A 17,343-nucleotide genomic window follows, 5' to 3' on the forward strand; every position below is an offset into this window, starting at 1 on the left:
AGGACTTTTACTTGCATGGTAAAAAGTTGCAGCATGTTGCTGTGCAGAGGAATCTGGGTGTCCTTGCGCATGAGTCACAGAAGGTTGGTCTGCAGGTATAACGAATGATTAGGAAGGCAAATAGAATTTTGTCCTTCATTGCTAAAGGGATTGAGTTTAAAAGCATGGAGGTTATGTTGCAGCTGTATAGGGTGCTAGTGAGGCTACACTGGTGTACTGTGTGCAGTTTTAGTCTCCTTATTTGAGAAAGGATGTACTGGCACCGGAGGAGGTGCAGAGGAGGTTCATTAGGTTGATTTGAGAGTTGAGGGGGTTGGGCTTATGAGGAGAGACTGAGTAGATTGGGATTATATTCATTGGAATTTAGAAGAATGAGGGGGGTCTTATAGAAACATAAAATTCTGAAGGGAATATACAAGGTAGACATAGAGAGGATGTTTCCACTGGCAGGTGAAAAGAGGACAAGATGGCATCGCCTCAAAATTAGGGGGAACAGATTTAGGACTGAATCGAGAAGGAACTTCGTCGTCCAGAGGGTTGTGAATCTGTGGAATTCCTTGCCCAGTGAAGAGGTTGACGCTACTTCAGTGAACATTTTAAAGCTACAAGAGATTTTTCTTTGAACAATAAAGGAATTAAGGGCTACAGAGAGAGAGCATGTAAGTGGAGCTGAGGCCACAAAAACATCAGCCATAACCTTACTGAATGGCAGAGCAGGCTCGAAGGGCCAGATGGCCCACTTTTGTTCCTAGTTCTTATGTTATGTTCCGAAATATCGTGAAAAGTATTGTTTTGCTTGCTAATCAGACAAATCATACCTTGCATAAGTACATCAGATTAAGAGAACAGAATGCAGAATATAGTTTTACAGGTATAAGAAGGTGCAGAGAAAGATCAATTCTAATAATATTAGAGACCCATTTGTAATTCTGATAACAGCAGGTAAGCTGTTCTTAAATCTGTCGGTATATGTTTTCAAGCATTTGCATCTACTGCCTGATAGAAGATGCTGGTAGAGAGTATAAATGGGGTGGAAAGGGTCTTTGATTTTGTTGGCTGCTTTCCTAAGACAGCAGCAAGCGTAGTTGAAGTCAATGGAGGGAAGGCTGGTTTTCCTGATGGACTGTATTGTGTTCACAACTCTCTGTAATTTCTTGCAGTCCTAAGCACAGCAGATGTCAGACCGAGCTGTGCTGCATCCAAATAAAATGCTTTCTATGGTGCATCTATAAAAACTGCTATCGTGGACATGCCTAATTTCCTTCGCCTTCTGAGGAAGTAGAGCCGTTGGTGTAGCTTTCTTGACTGTTGCATCAACATGGATGGACCAGGATAAATCAGTGGTGATATTTATTCGTAGAAACTTGAAGCTCTCCACCTCAGCACCACTGATGTAGACAGGGGCATGAACTCCACTCCGCTTCCTGAAGTTGATGACTAGCTCCTTTGTTTTGCTGACATTCAGGGAGAGATTGTTGTCTTTACACCATGCCAGTAAGCTGTCTATCTCCTTCCTGCACTGTCTTGTCATTGTTTGTATGGTGGTGTCATCAGCAAGTTTGTACTTGGAGTTAGAGCTGAATTTGGCCCCACAGTCGTGAGTGTAAAAGGAGTTAGAAAGAAGCTGAGTACACAGTATAACTTAAGTGAAGTAGCTCAGATTTGAATATAACAGTGCGTAAAATAAAGCACCTTAACAAGTAGCTGGATTTCCATCATCATAACCACCTAATTTTGCTGTTGAAACCCTCTTCCATGCCTTTGTTGCCTCCAAAATTCGCTATTCTACTGTACACCCAGCAAATATAACATACTACCTTCTGAACTTGCTCATCCAAATCCTGCTGCCTGTGCCTTCATTCACACCAAATTCCATTCACCCACCATCCCTGTGTTTACTGACCTCAATTGGATTCCATCGAATCAATGCCTTATAAAATTATCATGTCTGTTTCCAAACTCTTAACCTTGTTAATGTCTATAAACTCATCCATTCCTGTAACGCTCTAAGATACTTGTGCTCTTCTAATTCAGGTGTCCTCCTGCTCACTTTTAATCATTCCACTATTAGAGGCCATGCTTTCAACTGCCTGGGGTCTAAGGCTGGAATTCCTATCCACGCCTCCTAAACCTTACTTTCCTCATTCAAATTAATCCTTCAAATCTGCCTCTGATCAAGATTTTGGTCATCTGTCCTAATATTTCTATGTGGCTCAGTGTCATACGTTTCTTTACACTTTGGAGGTGCTTTTGGATGTTTCAGCACAATAAAGGCATTCTAAACATATAAAGTTGTTATTGAACGTTATGGCAGTAAATGTAATATCCTGCTTAAACAGGAAGCTATGGTTGTTTGGCCCTGGGTCACACTATCACATTTTTAGATGTTGAGAAAGGCACCTGCTACATATGGGAGCGACCAGCACCACCTACGGTGAAAAATAAGTCAGGTTTGAGATTTCTGTAGATTTTGACAGTGCTAGGATCTTAATTAACAGTGGTGGAAAAGGTGAATTAACATAATTAACATGTAAAATGGAACAAAACAGACAACCACCAGATAAAGACAAGCAAAATCTGAAATGGTATGATTGGTAGCAAAAAAGAAAGTGAAGGAGAGAGAGTTTCAATTACAGACTTAGAAAAGATAGAAAAATAGGTAAGATAGAAATTCAACATTGAGGAGAAACTGCGTTAAAAAGAGACCAACAAGGAGAAACATACATTAGCATGACTTCAACTGGTAGAGAAACATACATTAGCATGACTATGTCCAGGAAGTCAGGTAAGGGCTTATAACTTTACAAAATTAAAATATTGCAAGTTTTAGAGACCACGAGCATTCACGAGACTGAATGTATCATGGATAGCAGATATACATAGTATATCTAAATATCTGTAAGGAAGAAGTAGATAAGATTCTTGACTTCCTAGGTAGCGAAAGATGAGCAGAGATACACAGATTGCAGAGTTGAGGTTTAAAATCAGATCAGCCATAGTTTATTGAATGGGCTCAGGCTGGAAGGGCTGAGTCATCTATTCTTGCTCCTTGTTAATATACAGAAAGGTGGTCACTCATAAGGCTAATGGTTCATAGGCAAGGAGGGGATGGTGACCACCAGACAGAGAAAGAGGACTAGACAGGCAGTGCAGGGGTCTCCTGTAGCTGTACCCCTGAAAAACAGATAGTTGCTTTGGATACTGATGGGAAGAATGGCCTCTTAGGTGAAAGTAGCAACAGCCAAATTTATTGCATCACAAATCAGTTTGCTGCCTGAGAGAAGGAATAAGTGTGGGAATGCAATAGTAATAGGGGATTCAATTTAAGGAATATAGATGGACATTTATGTGGCAGCAAACGAAACTCCAGGATTGTATGCTATCTCCTGGGTGCGAGGATTAAGGATGTCACAGTGACTACAGGACATTGTGGAGCAAAAGGGTGAACAGTCAGTGGTTGTGGGAAACATCAGTACCATCAACATTGGGGGGAGAAAAAGAGACAAGGTCTTAAGGAGTATAATATAGGGAGTTAGAAAACAGTTTAAAAAGTAGGATCTCAATGGTAGTTATCGCAGGATTACTATCAGTGCCACATGTTGGTCAGAGTAGAAATAGGAGGATATTTCAGATGAATGTGTGGCTGGAAAGATAGTACAGAGCATGGTTTCAGATTCCAGAGATATTGGGAGTGGATTTGGAGTAGGTGGAACCAGTACAAATCGGACGGTTTGTCCCTGGGCCGGACTGGAACTGATGTCTTCGGAGAGTACTTGCTAGTGTGGTTGGGGAGGGTTTAAACTAAAATGGCAAGGGCTGGGAATATATACAGGGAGACAGAACAGAGGGGGACAAAGGCAAAAACAAAAGACAGAATGGGAAATAAGAGAAATGATAAACAGAGAATTTAAGTGCAAGAATTAAACAGGGTGTCAGTGCAAATAGGACTAAATGCTAAAAAGTAACGCCTTAAGGCCTTGTATCTTAATAAGTGGAGCACTTGCAATAAAGTGGATGAATTTGTCGCACAAATTCACTTACAAATTCATCCACTGTGGGCGGCACGGTGGGTGGGCGGCACGGTGGCACAGTGGTTAGTACTGCTGCCTCGCAGCGCCAGAGACCCGGGTTCAATTCCCGCCTCAGGCGACTGACTGTGTGGAGTTTGCACATTCTCCCCGTGTCTGCGTGGGTTTCCTCCGGGTGCTCCGGTTTCCTCCCACAGTCCAAAGATGTGCAGGTCAGGTGAATTGGCCATGTTAAATTGTCCGTAGTGTTAGGTAAGGGTTAAATGTAGGGGTATGGGTGGTTTGCGCTTCGGCGGGTCGGTGTGGACTTGTTGGGCCGAAGGGCCTGTTTCCACACTGTAAAGTAATCTAATCTAAAAAAAAATAGATATCAATGGGTATGATACAGTTGAGGTTACAGAGACATGGCTGCAAGGTGACCAGGGATGAGAATTGAATATCCCAGATGTACTCAGTTTTTAGGAAGGCCATGAAAAAAAGGAATAGCATTGCTGGTTAAACAGGAAATTATGCAACGATGAGGAAGGATATTAGTTCTGGTGAAGTGAATTCTGTATGGGTTCAGCTTAGAAACACGAAGGGCCAGAGAACAAAAGATTTACAGACCATTAATCTGTTGCAATAATGCTGAGGAAGGCATTAAAAAGGAAATTAGAGATTCAAGAAATTAAGGTTTCAATGTGATCACGGGGGTCTTTAAGCTTCATTGGGCAAATTAAATCAATAATACCAAAGAGGAAGAATTCCTGGAGAAGGTGTGGGGTGGTTTTCTGGACCAATAAATTGAGGAACCAACTCGAGAACTGACCAATCTACAATTGCAGGCGCTAGAGATCGGAAACAAAAACAGAAATTGCTGGCGAAACTCAGTCAGGAAGCACCTGCGTGGAGAAAGCAAAGTTAACATTGAGTCATCTTTGGAGACTCTTCATCAGAATCCAGTTTTGCCAGCATTTTCTGTATTATTAGAGCACAGGCCAATCCCAGATTGGGCACTGTGTGATGAGAAAGAAATAATTGACAATCTAGCTGTGTAAGACCCCTTGAAGAGTGACCATAATATAATAGAATTCTCCATTAAGATGGAGAGCAACACTGTTGATTCTGAGACTAGGGCACAATCTAAATAAAGGGAACGATGGTGGTGTGAGCTCACTCTGATAAATTGGGAAACATTACTTAAAGAGATCATGTTGAAGAGGTAATGGCAAACATTTAAAGAGTGTATTGTCGAACTGCAACAATTGTTCATTTCTGTCTGGTACAAAAGTAAAGTAGGAAAGGTGGTCCAACCATGGCTAACAAGGAAAATTAGGGATAGTATTAGATCCAAGGAAGGCACATACAAATTGGACAAAAAAAGCAGCAGGCCTGGGGAGTGGGAGCAATTTAGAAAGAAGGACAATAATGGAATTGTTTAAGAAGGAAAATAGAGTAAGAGAATAAGCTTGCAGACTGATACAAATGGATTATAAAAGCTTCTATGGGTAACTGAAGAGAATCAGGTTAATGTAGTCAAATGTAGGTCCCTTACAGTCAGAAACAGAGCAAGTTATTATGGGGAACTAAAAGATGGCAGACCAGTTAAATTCATATTTTGTTTCTGTCTTCACAAAGGATGATACAAATAGCATCACAAAAATGTTGGGGAACACAGGGTCTAGTGAGAGTGAAGAACTGAAGGTAATCAGTATAGGTTTGAAAATGGTGTTGGGGAATTTGATGGTATTGAAGGCCGATAAATCATCGGGCCAGATAATCTATATCCCAGAGTATTTAAGGAAGTGACCCTAGCAATACGATCGTCTATCAAGTTTCCATCGACACTGGAACAATTCTTACAGATTGGAAGTAGCTAATATAACCCGACCAATTAGAAAATAAGGGCATAGAGAGAAAATGGGGAATTATAGACCAGTTAGCCTGACATCACTGATGAGGAAAATGCTAGAGTCTTTTATAAAAGATTTAACAGCAGAGATTTAACTTGGATATCAGTGACAGAATTGGAAGGAGAAGTCATACTTGACGAATCTACTGGAACTTTTCGAGAATACGCCAATTAGAGCTGATAAGGGGAAGCCAGTGGTTGCTATTTACTTGTATTTTAAGGAGGTCTTGGATAAGATCCCACACGGAAATTTGCATGCAAAATTAAAGCACATGGGATTGGGGTTAATGTACTGACATGGATAGAGAACTGGTTGGCAGACAGGAAACAAAGAGTAGGAATAAATCGGTCTCTTTACAGAGTGTCAGGCAGTGTCTAATAGGGTACCTCAGGGCTCAGTGCTGGATCCCAGTTGTTCAAAATATAGATGCTTTAGATTTAGAGGAGAAAGCTAAATGTAATAACTTTGTGTTTGAAGATGACACAAAGTTGGGTGGGAGGGTGAACTATGAAGTGTCTGCAGAGATATTTTATATGATAGAGGCAAGTTGAGTGGGCAAAATCGTGGAAGATGATATATATAATATGGATAAATATGAGGTTATCCACTTTGTTTGTATAAACAGGAAGGCAGATTATTATCAGAATAGTGATAGATGGGGAGATGGAGAAGTGCAGTGAGACCTAAGTGGCCTTGCATAGTGAAAGTAAGCATGCAGGTACACAGGCAGTGAAGGTGGTAAATGGCATGTTAGCTTTCATCATGAGGGGATTTGAGTGTATGAGCAGGGATGTCTTTTGCAATTTTACAGGGCTTTGGTGAGACCAAGGAGTATTGTGTGCAATTTTGGTCTCCTTTTCTTAGGAAAGAAGTTCGGTTTATGGAGGGAATGCAACAAAGGTTTACCTGACTGATTCCTATGATGGCAGGACTGATGTATGAAGAGAGGAGAAAGTGAAGACTGCATATGTTGGAGATCAGAGTTGAGAATGTGGTGCTGGAAAAGCACAGCAGGTCAGGCAGCATCCGAGGACCAGGAGAACCGATGTTTCGGGCATAAGCCCTTCATCAGGAATGAGGCTCATTCTCCTGGTCCTCGGAGCCACACTCTTGACTCTAATGTATGGAGAGAGGCTGGGTCAGGTAGAACTATATTCATGAGAGTTTAGAAGGATGAGTGGGATCTCATACGAACATACAAAATTCAGACAGGATTGGGGCAAATACAGGAAGGATGTTCCTGATGACTGAAGACTCTAGATTCAGGCATCATAATCTAAGGATATGGGTAAGCCATTTAGGACTGAGACCAAGGAGAAACTTCTTCAGACAGAGAGTGGCAAGCGTGTAGCCACAAGAAGCTGAGATCCAAACACTGATTGTTTTCTAAGAGTTAGATTTAGTTCTTATGGTAAAGGGATCAAAGGGTTAGGGTTAAGGCATGGGGAGAGAGAATAGGAACAGGATACTGAGATGGATGATTAAAAATCATCATACTGAATGGCAGACCAGGCTTGAAGAGCTGAATAGTGTACTCCTGTTTCTAATTTCTGTTTCTATGAATTGCATTCAATGTTCTGCCATTGTTTACCAGAACATTTGCCTTCAGGGGTGGGAGAGCACTTTTTACATTCCAACAACTTAATGTTATCACTGCAGTCAAAAATATTATTAAATCTGATCGAGCAGGAGTATTCACATAACTTGCATTTTGCTCTCATATTCAAGAATTCAAATTACAGTATTTCACAATCAGTCCCATAATCAACGGAGTCAACCTTAGATAGTGGCAAATTATATATAGAATATAGAATAGAATATAGAACATAACAGCACAGTACAGGCCCTTCGGCCCTCGACGTTGTGCCGACCTGTGAGACCAATCTGAAGCCCATCTAACCTACACTATTCCATTCTCATCCAAATGTTTTTCCAATGACCATTTAAATGCCCTTAAAGTTGGCAAGTCTACTACTATTACAGGCAGAGCATCCTACGCCCCTACTACTCTCTGAGAAAAGCAATTACCTCTGCCATCTGTCCTATATCTATCACCCCTCAATTTTAAGTTATGTCCCCTCGTGCTAGCCATCACCATCTGAGGAAAAAGGGTCTCACTGTCCATCCTATCTAACCCTCTCATTATCTTTTATGTCTCAACCTCTCAACCTTCTTCTCTCTAACGAAAACAGCCTCAAGTCCCTCAGCCTTTCCTCATAAGACCTTCCCGCCATAGCTGCAACATTTTTCAGCACTATCCACAGCTCCACCGACCTCAGTGCCATCTGCAAATTTACTAACCCATCCTTCAGTGCCATCATCCAGGTCTTTTGTAAAAATGACAAACAGCAGTGGACCCAAAACAGACCCTTGCTGTTCACCACTAGTAACTGAACTCCAGGATGAACATTTCCCATCAATCACCACCCTTTATCTTCTTCCACCCAGCCAATTTCTGATCCAAACTGCTAAATCACCCTCAATCCCATGCCTCTGTATTTTCTGCAATAGCGTACCGTGGGAAACCTTATCAAATGCCTTACTGAAATCCATATACACCACATCAACCACTTTACCCTCATCCACCTGTTTGGTCACCACCTCAAAGTACTCAATAAGGTTTGTGTGGCACGACCTACCCTTCACAAAATCGTGTTGACTATTTCAAATCAACTTATCTCTTTTGAGATAATTGTAAGTTCTATCTCTTAGAACTTTTACCAACACTTTACCCACAACCGAAGTAAGGCTCACTGCTCCATAATTACCAGGGTTATCTCTACTCCCCTTCTTGAACAAGGGAACAACATTTGCTATCTTCCAGTCTTCTTGCACTATTCCTGTAGACAATGATGACATAAAGATCAAAGCCAAAGGCTCTGCAATCTCCTTCCTGGCTTCCCAGAGAATCCAAGGATAAATCCCATCCAGCCCAGGAGACTTATCTATTTTCCCACTTTACAGAATTTCTAACACCTCCTCCTTCTCGTGAACCTCAATCCCATCTAGTCTAGTAGCCTGTATCTCAGTATTCCCCTGGACAACATTGTCTTTTTCCAGTGCGATACTGATGAAAAATATTCATTTAGCACTTCTTCTATCCCCTTGGACTCCATGCACAACTGCCCACTATTGACCTTGACTGGCCCTGTTCTTACTCCAGTCATTCTTTTATTCCTGATATACCGGTAGAAAGCCTTCAGGTTTTCCTTGATCCAATCTGCCAATGACTTCTCATGTCCTTTCCTGGCTCATCTTAGTTCTCTCTTTCGGTCTTTCCTGGCTAGCTTGTAACTCTAAAGCATCCTAACTGAGCCTTCACATCTCATCCTAACATAAGTCTTCTTCTTCCTCTTGACAAGAGATTCAACTTCTTTAGTAAATTGCGGCGCCCTTGCTCTACCACTTCCTCCTTGCCTGACAGGTATGTACTTATCAAGGACACATAGTAGCTGTTCCTTGAATAAGCTTCACATTTCAATTGTTGGAGTTGAAGTAACAGTTACATCAGCCATGATATTATTGTTTGGTGGAGCAGGTTCAAGGATCTGAATGGTCTACTCCTTTGTCTTATTCATATCTTCATAATCCTGTAAATGATTTAAATTAAACTATCAAAAGTCCTGGTGCTCCAAATGAATTATTCCGAAAAGTGTAGTATATAGAGTCCTAACTCTACATTCTAACCAGTGATGATACTGTGTTCACTTTTTTAAATATTCAAAATTTATCAACACATTCAGTTTAATTAATAAACAGTGTGGATCTCCAGAATTCTCAGTAATTTGCTTTGAGTGTTTAATTCACTGCTACTTGCCTTCTAGGATTATCCTCCTCAAACAAGTTCTGCTCTTGTCTCCAACAGGATATCTATTTGAATTTTTCATCTTATTCACCTCCATTCCTTTCCATTTCTCTCTTGCCCTTTGATAATGAGTTTAGCAAAACCCACTTTACTAAATCTCCTTCCTCAGTAACTGCCTCTGGTTCCAACACATCCCACATTGGTTTCAATTGAAGTCCTAAACTTCATGTTTCAAATCCACCCAGAATCATGGGCATCCCAGTGACACACAACACTCCTTGGACAGCTGATCTTGTGGCATCATGCGATCCACCCTTAATGCCATGTGTAACCACATGTACCCACAAAACCTCTCTCGCCATCAGCATCACTTCCCGCAGTCTCAAAGCTGTCCTCGGCACCAGTTCCATTTCATTCTTCATCTCATTAAACACTCTTCCACTTTCCTCTTCCCTTCACAGGTTAAGGAACATCTGCTCCAACAACACATAGGTACTGATGCCCCTCCCTTTCTCTCTGATCCCATTTCTTCTTCTAACCCTCCTCTTGGAGTTCTGAAGAAGTCATATCGGATTTGAAATATTAACTTTGCTCCTCTGTCAACGTAAGCTGTGCTATGGACCAGACCAAACTCCCTCAAAATATGTCAAGGATGTAGCCTGGACCCTAACTTTTATCTCATTTAAAAGAAAGTTTAAAGTGCTGTGTGCCAGATGTAATTTGACTGAGGGTCAAACTACTGGGCTTTAAGCAAAATACACTTTATTCTTACACTACAGTTAAAATACAAAAAACAGAGTTGGTGTAACTTTAATTCTATCGATAGATTCTTCCAATATAGCAGCATCCCTTAGCAAAGGCAAATTCAGCAAAACAATGTTATTCTCATATGAAGTCTTCTCACTCTAATCCAGCGGAACGAAATGATGAAAGAAACAGTCTAGAAGCAGAGAGAGACCTCAAGCTTTATGCAGCAGCAGAGAGAGAGCTGAATCTAGCAACTTCAGCTCCAAAACCCCAACTTCAACAGCTGAAAGCAAAACTAAAACCCTGGGTCTGAGAGCGCCCAACTCTACCCACTCATGGATTTTTTTTGCCTACTTTTTAAAAAAATCCCAAAGTTTTTTTACTCCATTTTCCATGGAGCTATATTGCTTTCCAAACTACTAAGGGTCATAACTTAATAATTGCATGTATGTTTTTACACTTAATTTTTATTGGTGTGTGTGGAGAAATTCCTTTTATGAATAATAATCTTAGGGTAATAGCACAGATTTATCTAACATTTTAAAAAATATGACAGAGATAAGGCGATCTAATTGAACCATACAAGAGTTATACAGAACTCAACAGAATAAGTGTAGAACATTTCCCTGGCTTAGAGTGAAAGAAGTCTCAGGATAAGGGGACAGGCGATTTAAGATTGTGATGAGGAGGAATTTCCTCCCTCAGCGGGTGGTAAAAGTTTGGAATTGTGGGGTAGAGGTTCGGTCATTCAGGCATTAAGACAAAGATCAACAGATTACTCCAGGTTAAAAATATCAAGGGATATGGGAATAGCATGGGAAAATGGAAGTGAGGTCAAAGATCAGCCATGATCTTGTTGAATGGTTGAGCAGACCTGAGGGGCTGAATAACTTATTCCTGCTACTAGTTCTGAAATTCCTATACATAATCTATCTATCATGTTCACAATAAGGGACAATGAATTTAAAAAAATGAAAAAAAATGAAACCATCAAGGGAAATTAAAAACTACAAGTGTTTACATGGCTTTCCTTTAATTTTTTGATATGCTACATATTAAAGTTTAAAATTTTTGTGAAGATCTGTAGCTCGGGGGCTACATATAAAAGTTGCATATTTTTAGGAAACAAAGTGGAATTTTAGTTACATAAGTCCAAAATAAATATTTAGCAATTCAATTAAAATTTCTTCAGCCCACAATAAATATTAGAAGCATTTCTTTATTTTGAATTCTTGAAAGACATGAAAGAGTGGTCACAAGTCCTTTTTAAAAAGCCTTGCGTTCTCCTTCTGCAAAACTCTAATACAGCAATGACAGGTTGATTGACAGACATCAATGCTGTCCATCAACAATAACGGCAACACTGGCAAAACTAAATATTTCTCAATACACAATACACTAATATTCATCAGCCAAGATCAGATTACAAGTAAATTCACGTGCTTTCAAAAACAGACTGTAAGAAACTATTAGGATTTATGAATAATTTCATTTATTAATTGATATGCATCTGAGGCATTATTTAAACATGCATTTTCTTCTCGATTTCAATGAACTTAAACAGGGGTTATGATCTGACCTGGTATTGGCTGTCACATAACAGTCATTCCTTCAATTTAACCTTTACTGCCCTTGCAATGATCACCTGCAACTTCATTTTAACTGGTAAATGGAGAGAAGGCAGAAAGACTCTGGCCTCAAAGAAAGCATTCATTCATTTTGTGTTGTTGTGTTAATTGGTTAGGAGGAGGAGATGTCAGAAACTTTATGCATTTGCATAGTTACTATACACAGGCATTGTTCTCCATTTTGCATTCATTCCAAACAAGGGCAGTAGGGGTTATCAGTCAGAACTGTGAGAAGAGAGGAAATAAACCTGCAGGAAGCAACCAAGATACTCAATGCAGCTTTTAAACAAGAGGCAAAAGCACAAGGAAGAAGCCAGCTGCACAAAAGGAAAAATCTGTTTAAGACAGCTCTGAAAACAGCTCTGCCTCATTTAATGACTCACAGCACAAATAAAATTTATAGAAATCAGTAATGCAATGGACAGATGAAGGTTTCTGTTAAAGCTTTTTCTCACCTTAAAAAAAAATCTGTTCCACAATACATGGATGAAAGCCACAGCAAGGTATACTGTATTACAGAGACTTTCTTCCAGAAGATTTAAAACGTTTGTGACCAATGCAAACAGGAGTCGATAATGCATCAGATAAACCGCAGTGGAGATTACCTTCCGCAAGCAGCAATTATAACCTTACAAAACAACCTCACCTTCCAGGGATTACTAAAAGAGCACTGGTGAAACCAAAATTGCAGACATGTCATTTTCTGTGGTGGTTCTTACCTTTTTGTTGTTTTCTTTAATATCCTGAGGATTCAGAGATTTGTAGTCACTGGGGCGAGAGTTTGGTATGCGCGGGGAAGGGGGGGTGGTAGGGAAGAGAAAATGATGAGAAAACAATGAATAGTTAATACTCACTTCAAATGAAACACATACAACATGAAAATATTGATAGCAATAATGATATTATATAACAAGCAGTGATTTCATTGTAAAGCAATCAACAAAACAAGCAGAGTGGAAAATAAAGAAACCTCAGAATCAAATTTTTCCCCCAAAGCCTTTCCATCTACCAGCGAAGAGAAGACATGAACATTAGATGCGAGCCTTTTAAAACACATTTAACATGCAGTAATCCTTTACTGTCAGCACACAGATGGGGTTCAGCTTATTGTCTTATCCATTTTAATAACAACATTTTATTTGTAAATTTTGAAGGACAATTTAAAACATTATTTTAGCAATACAAAACCAAAGTGACAAAAAAGGGTTTCTCTTCCATCAGTAAAAAGGCAAACATTTCACACCATGGGGGCAAGGAAAGATGTGAGGATGAAATTTAAATTTAGTAGAGGTACAAAGCTACTACACTCCCCCCAACCTATTAAGCTCCCTGCCCATACACAACACGCCTGAGACAGTTGCTTCTGTTACATGCCCTGCCTAATACAGGCCCACTCAGTCACTTTATCACCTGTTACCATATCTAAACCCATTACAGCCTCCCGCTTCAATATATGCCCTGCCCTTTACAATCTCACACTGTTACATGTCCTGCGTAATCCATTACACATTCTTCAGAACACAATCCCCCGTCTTTACACACCCCTCCCAATGCAGCCTGCTTTGTTACACACTAGTGTGCTTCCAATTAAACCTGTTGGACTATAACCTGGTGTTGTGTGATTTTTAACTTTGCACACCCCAGTCCAACACCGGCATCTCCAAATCATTGTTACACACGGTGATTGATACAGTTCTGTTCCATTACACGTCCTCCCTCTGCGCTATTACATCCCGCCCCATTTTCCCATTTGACCTTCAATCAACTGTGTTCTATAACAGAAAGATTATCTGCAAATGCCCAATATGCATCCTCTGGCAAAGTTGAATTTCACCCAACTGATTGGAAAGAAATGATACACAGATTCTGAGGAAGGGTCACCTGACCCGAAATGTTAACTTTGATTTCTCTTTAGAGATGCTACCAAACCTGCTGAGCTTTGTCAGCAACTTCTGTTTGTGTTTCTGATACACAGGTCAGTTTTTTATATTAGTCAAGCTACGTTCAACACTCACATCAAGTCTGACCGGAAATGATTTAGAATTGCACAGAAAGCTAGTCCATTTCTCCATGATGTCGTGAAATTTGTGATCTTCACTCCTCTGTAATTTTTTGTTACTTCTTTACACCAGGCAAGCAGTGACTGAGTGGCGTTTGGCTTTTTCCCCAGAACAGGACTTGGGATTGGGCTCGGCTAAGGAAAAAAAACAGAATAATAAAAAAGTTACGAAAATTAACACTAATTGATCCAACTAGAAAGATTACAATTTTCTTATATCTGCCTCATTCTTCAATAATATTTAGTTTTTGCTAATCATTGTAAGAGATAATATTTATCCATCATCTAAATCCTATCTGCCGGCATTGATCTTGTAAAGCCAAGTCAGTATAGGTTACTAAGTATGTACACAGTAATAAGTCAAAAGCTATATGCAGTGATACATTTTGCCATTTGTGGGGTGAAGACCTCACACATTACCTCCTGTTACCTATAAAATAGCTGATATGTTTTGTAACCCTTTGTAAACGACATAATGCAAAGATAAAGTAATGAAGATTCATCCATGCATTTTTTTTCCAGCCAATTTTTAACAAGTTAAGTCACAATTCTTCATCTTTTAGGGAGCAAAATATATTGTCCACAAAGTGGAATTCTTGTGTTGAAAGTTTTACTGTTGGTGTGCTACTAAATTTTACGCAAATATACTAAACAGAGTAGTATATAAATAACCAGTCAGATTTTCCATCAGAATTACACGTAATATTGTTCAGTATTTTAATTAATAACAGTTTAGGACTCCTACTGTAAAATACATATTCCAGATTTAAAAATTACATTTACTGCCTTCAATCAAAACTTCAGCATTTAAAGCTGAAACATGAAAGCAAAATATCTGATATTATGTTTACAATTTATCATCTTCAATTTTTTCTTTTTATCAACACATTCTGCCAGACCTCTTGGTAAGGCAACCCTAAATTAATAATAGTATCTATGTCTCCAATTTTTTGAATGCAATAAAATGTCTATTTATTAATCAAAAATGCACATAATGTAGTGCAAATCACTGCACCCATGATAAAACACTAATCATAGGTTGAAACATTATCAACTTAAATGTAATTATTGTTCCTCAGTGGATTTTAGAAAGAAAACCTTGCATTTCTATAGTACATTTCAGGACCTAAGAATGTACTCAAATGATTTTGTATTGTACTTGCCGTTTAAGTATAGCAAACTCTGCAATCAATTTGCAGACAACAGCAAGCTCCCACAAACAGGAACGACTGGATAACCTAATGCTGTGATTTTATTGAGAACTAAAGCTTTGGTCACTTAGCTAGGGACTTAATGCACAAAAATAGTTTCTAGGGTGGCACAGTAGCGCAGTGGTTAGCACTGCTGCCTCACAGCACCAGGGACCCAGGTTTGATTCCACCTTCAGGCAACTGTCTGTATGGAGTCTCCCTGTGTCTGCATGGGTCCATAAGTGTGCAGGTTAGTTGGATTAGCCATACTAAATTGCCCAAAGTATCCAAGGATGTGTATGTTGTGTGGATTAGCCATGGGAAATACAGGCTTACAGGGATAGGGTAGTAGGGTGGATCTTGGTGGGATGCTCTTTGGAGTAACTGTGTGGACTCAATGGGCGAATAGCCTGCTTCCACATTGTATGGATTATACGATCATTTTATGAAATTGAATAAAACAAAATTATAATATTATAATAGAATCCTCGGACTAATTGTGAATGTTAGCTACATGGTTTGAAATACGCTCTTTATAGATTGCTTTCTCCATGAGTAAGACTTGTTGTCATAATTTGGTCATGAAAACAAAACCACTTTCAAATCAATATTTTAAAAGACTGTTTCAAAAGAACGTGGATGTTTAATCAGAAACGTAATTCACATCTAAGAAATCTGGTGTAGTGATTCAGAACAGAGCTTAAAGTAAATATCATAAATGCCCACTGTATCCATAAAACACAACAAACAGAAAATGTGTCAATTTAATAAAAGGTGACTATTAGAATATGATGAAGGTTGAGTATTAGAAAATGATTAAAAGGTTTTGAACCTTTACCATATCAGAAAGCTTAATTTCACTTTCCCATTTTATCTTCTCAGTACTGGTTAAATTTAAACAAGACTGCATTACAGTTGTTTGTCAAATACTATCAAGATGAAACAACCAGAATACTTTAATTGTTGAGTAAAAATATTCTTTCAGTGATTGTCATTTACTAATAAAAGATATGTAACATCTGCTGTGATTGTGGGTATGTTTGTCGATGTAACATCTCCTATGGAGATACATTTTACTTTATGTCTGTGGTAGTGTAGTTTTTAAAATCAAATAGGAGTCTGATTGATTGGGTTGTTTTGGACATAAACCCCCTCATATGGCCAACAAGTGCTACTACAGGTATACAGCATCAGGGTGAAGTTGTATTCTTTTATAGTGAACTTACTGCACATCTGATCATCATATTCCCCACACTGAAGTACTTCTGGTCAGGCAGTAACTTATTACTGTCAGTCACAACACTAGGTAAATAAAGAGTGCGACTAATTGTTCAGCTGTTGTGAATAATATGTCCACAATGACTTAAAATAAGCAATGCTAATTCACTGAGCTGTATTGTTGCTTCATGTGCTTGCTGCAGTAAATATTCTATTAAGCATTTTAAATACATAGTTAATAAGGGAAACATTCCACTCCAGTAATGTCTCCTATCAATCCTCCTCCTCCTCTAACCAAACAAAAAAGGTTCTTTGCGTGGATTAGTAAGGTGACTAGTTTCTTTTTTTTGTAGTTTTTCAGTAGTTTCGTTGGGAATTTAGAATAGTGGGATTGGAGGTTAGGGCAGTTGAATGTTTCTACTGCAGAATGTGGAAGGTAAGGATCACCACTAGTGTCCCTGCTGACTTCACCTGTGGGAAGTGTACTTAACTCCAGCTCCTCGGAAAGCACGTTAGGGAACCGGAGCTGGAGCTGAATGAACTTTGGATCATTTGAGAGACAGAGGGAGTTATTGAGAGGAGTTATAGGGAGGTAGTCACACCTCAGGTAAAAGAAGAAGGTAGATGAGTTACCATCAAGGGACGGAAGGGAACTGGCAGACAGTGCAGGGATCCCCTGTGGCCGTTCTCTCAACGAGTATACCGTTTCGGATACTGTTGTGGGGGACAACCTACCAGGGGTAAGCAATGGGGCATAGGTCTCTGGCACAGAGTCT

The 17,343-nt window shown here is 39.5% G+C and overlaps 1 protein-coding gene across 5 annotated transcripts in view; it reads right to left on the bottom strand.

The window, feature by feature from the left end:
* The window catches only part of ehbp1 (EH domain binding protein 1), a 390,401-nt gene that overhangs the window by 191,788 nt on the left and 181,270 nt on the right, over window positions 1–17,343 (bottom strand). For all 5 annotated transcript variants that reach the window (XM_087991708.1, XM_087991709.1, XM_087991711.1 and 2 more), the window contains 2 exons: window positions 14,116–14,294; window positions 12,820–12,868 (listed from right to left, as the gene is read on the bottom strand). In XM_087991708.1, the coding sequence (XP_087847834.1) occupies window positions 12,820–12,868; window positions 14,116–14,294 (228 nt within the window). The remainder of the gene's footprint in view (window positions 1–12,819; window positions 12,869–14,115; window positions 14,295–17,343) is intronic.

Source organism: Chiloscyllium plagiosum, unplaced genomic scaffold, assembly GCF_037043375.1.
Source record: "Chiloscyllium plagiosum isolate Xiang-an unplaced genomic scaffold, Cpla_swu_hap1 HiC_scaffold_10, whole genome shotgun sequence".
Lineage (NCBI taxonomy): Eukaryota > Metazoa > Chordata > Chondrichthyes > Orectolobiformes > Hemiscylliidae > Chiloscyllium > Chiloscyllium plagiosum.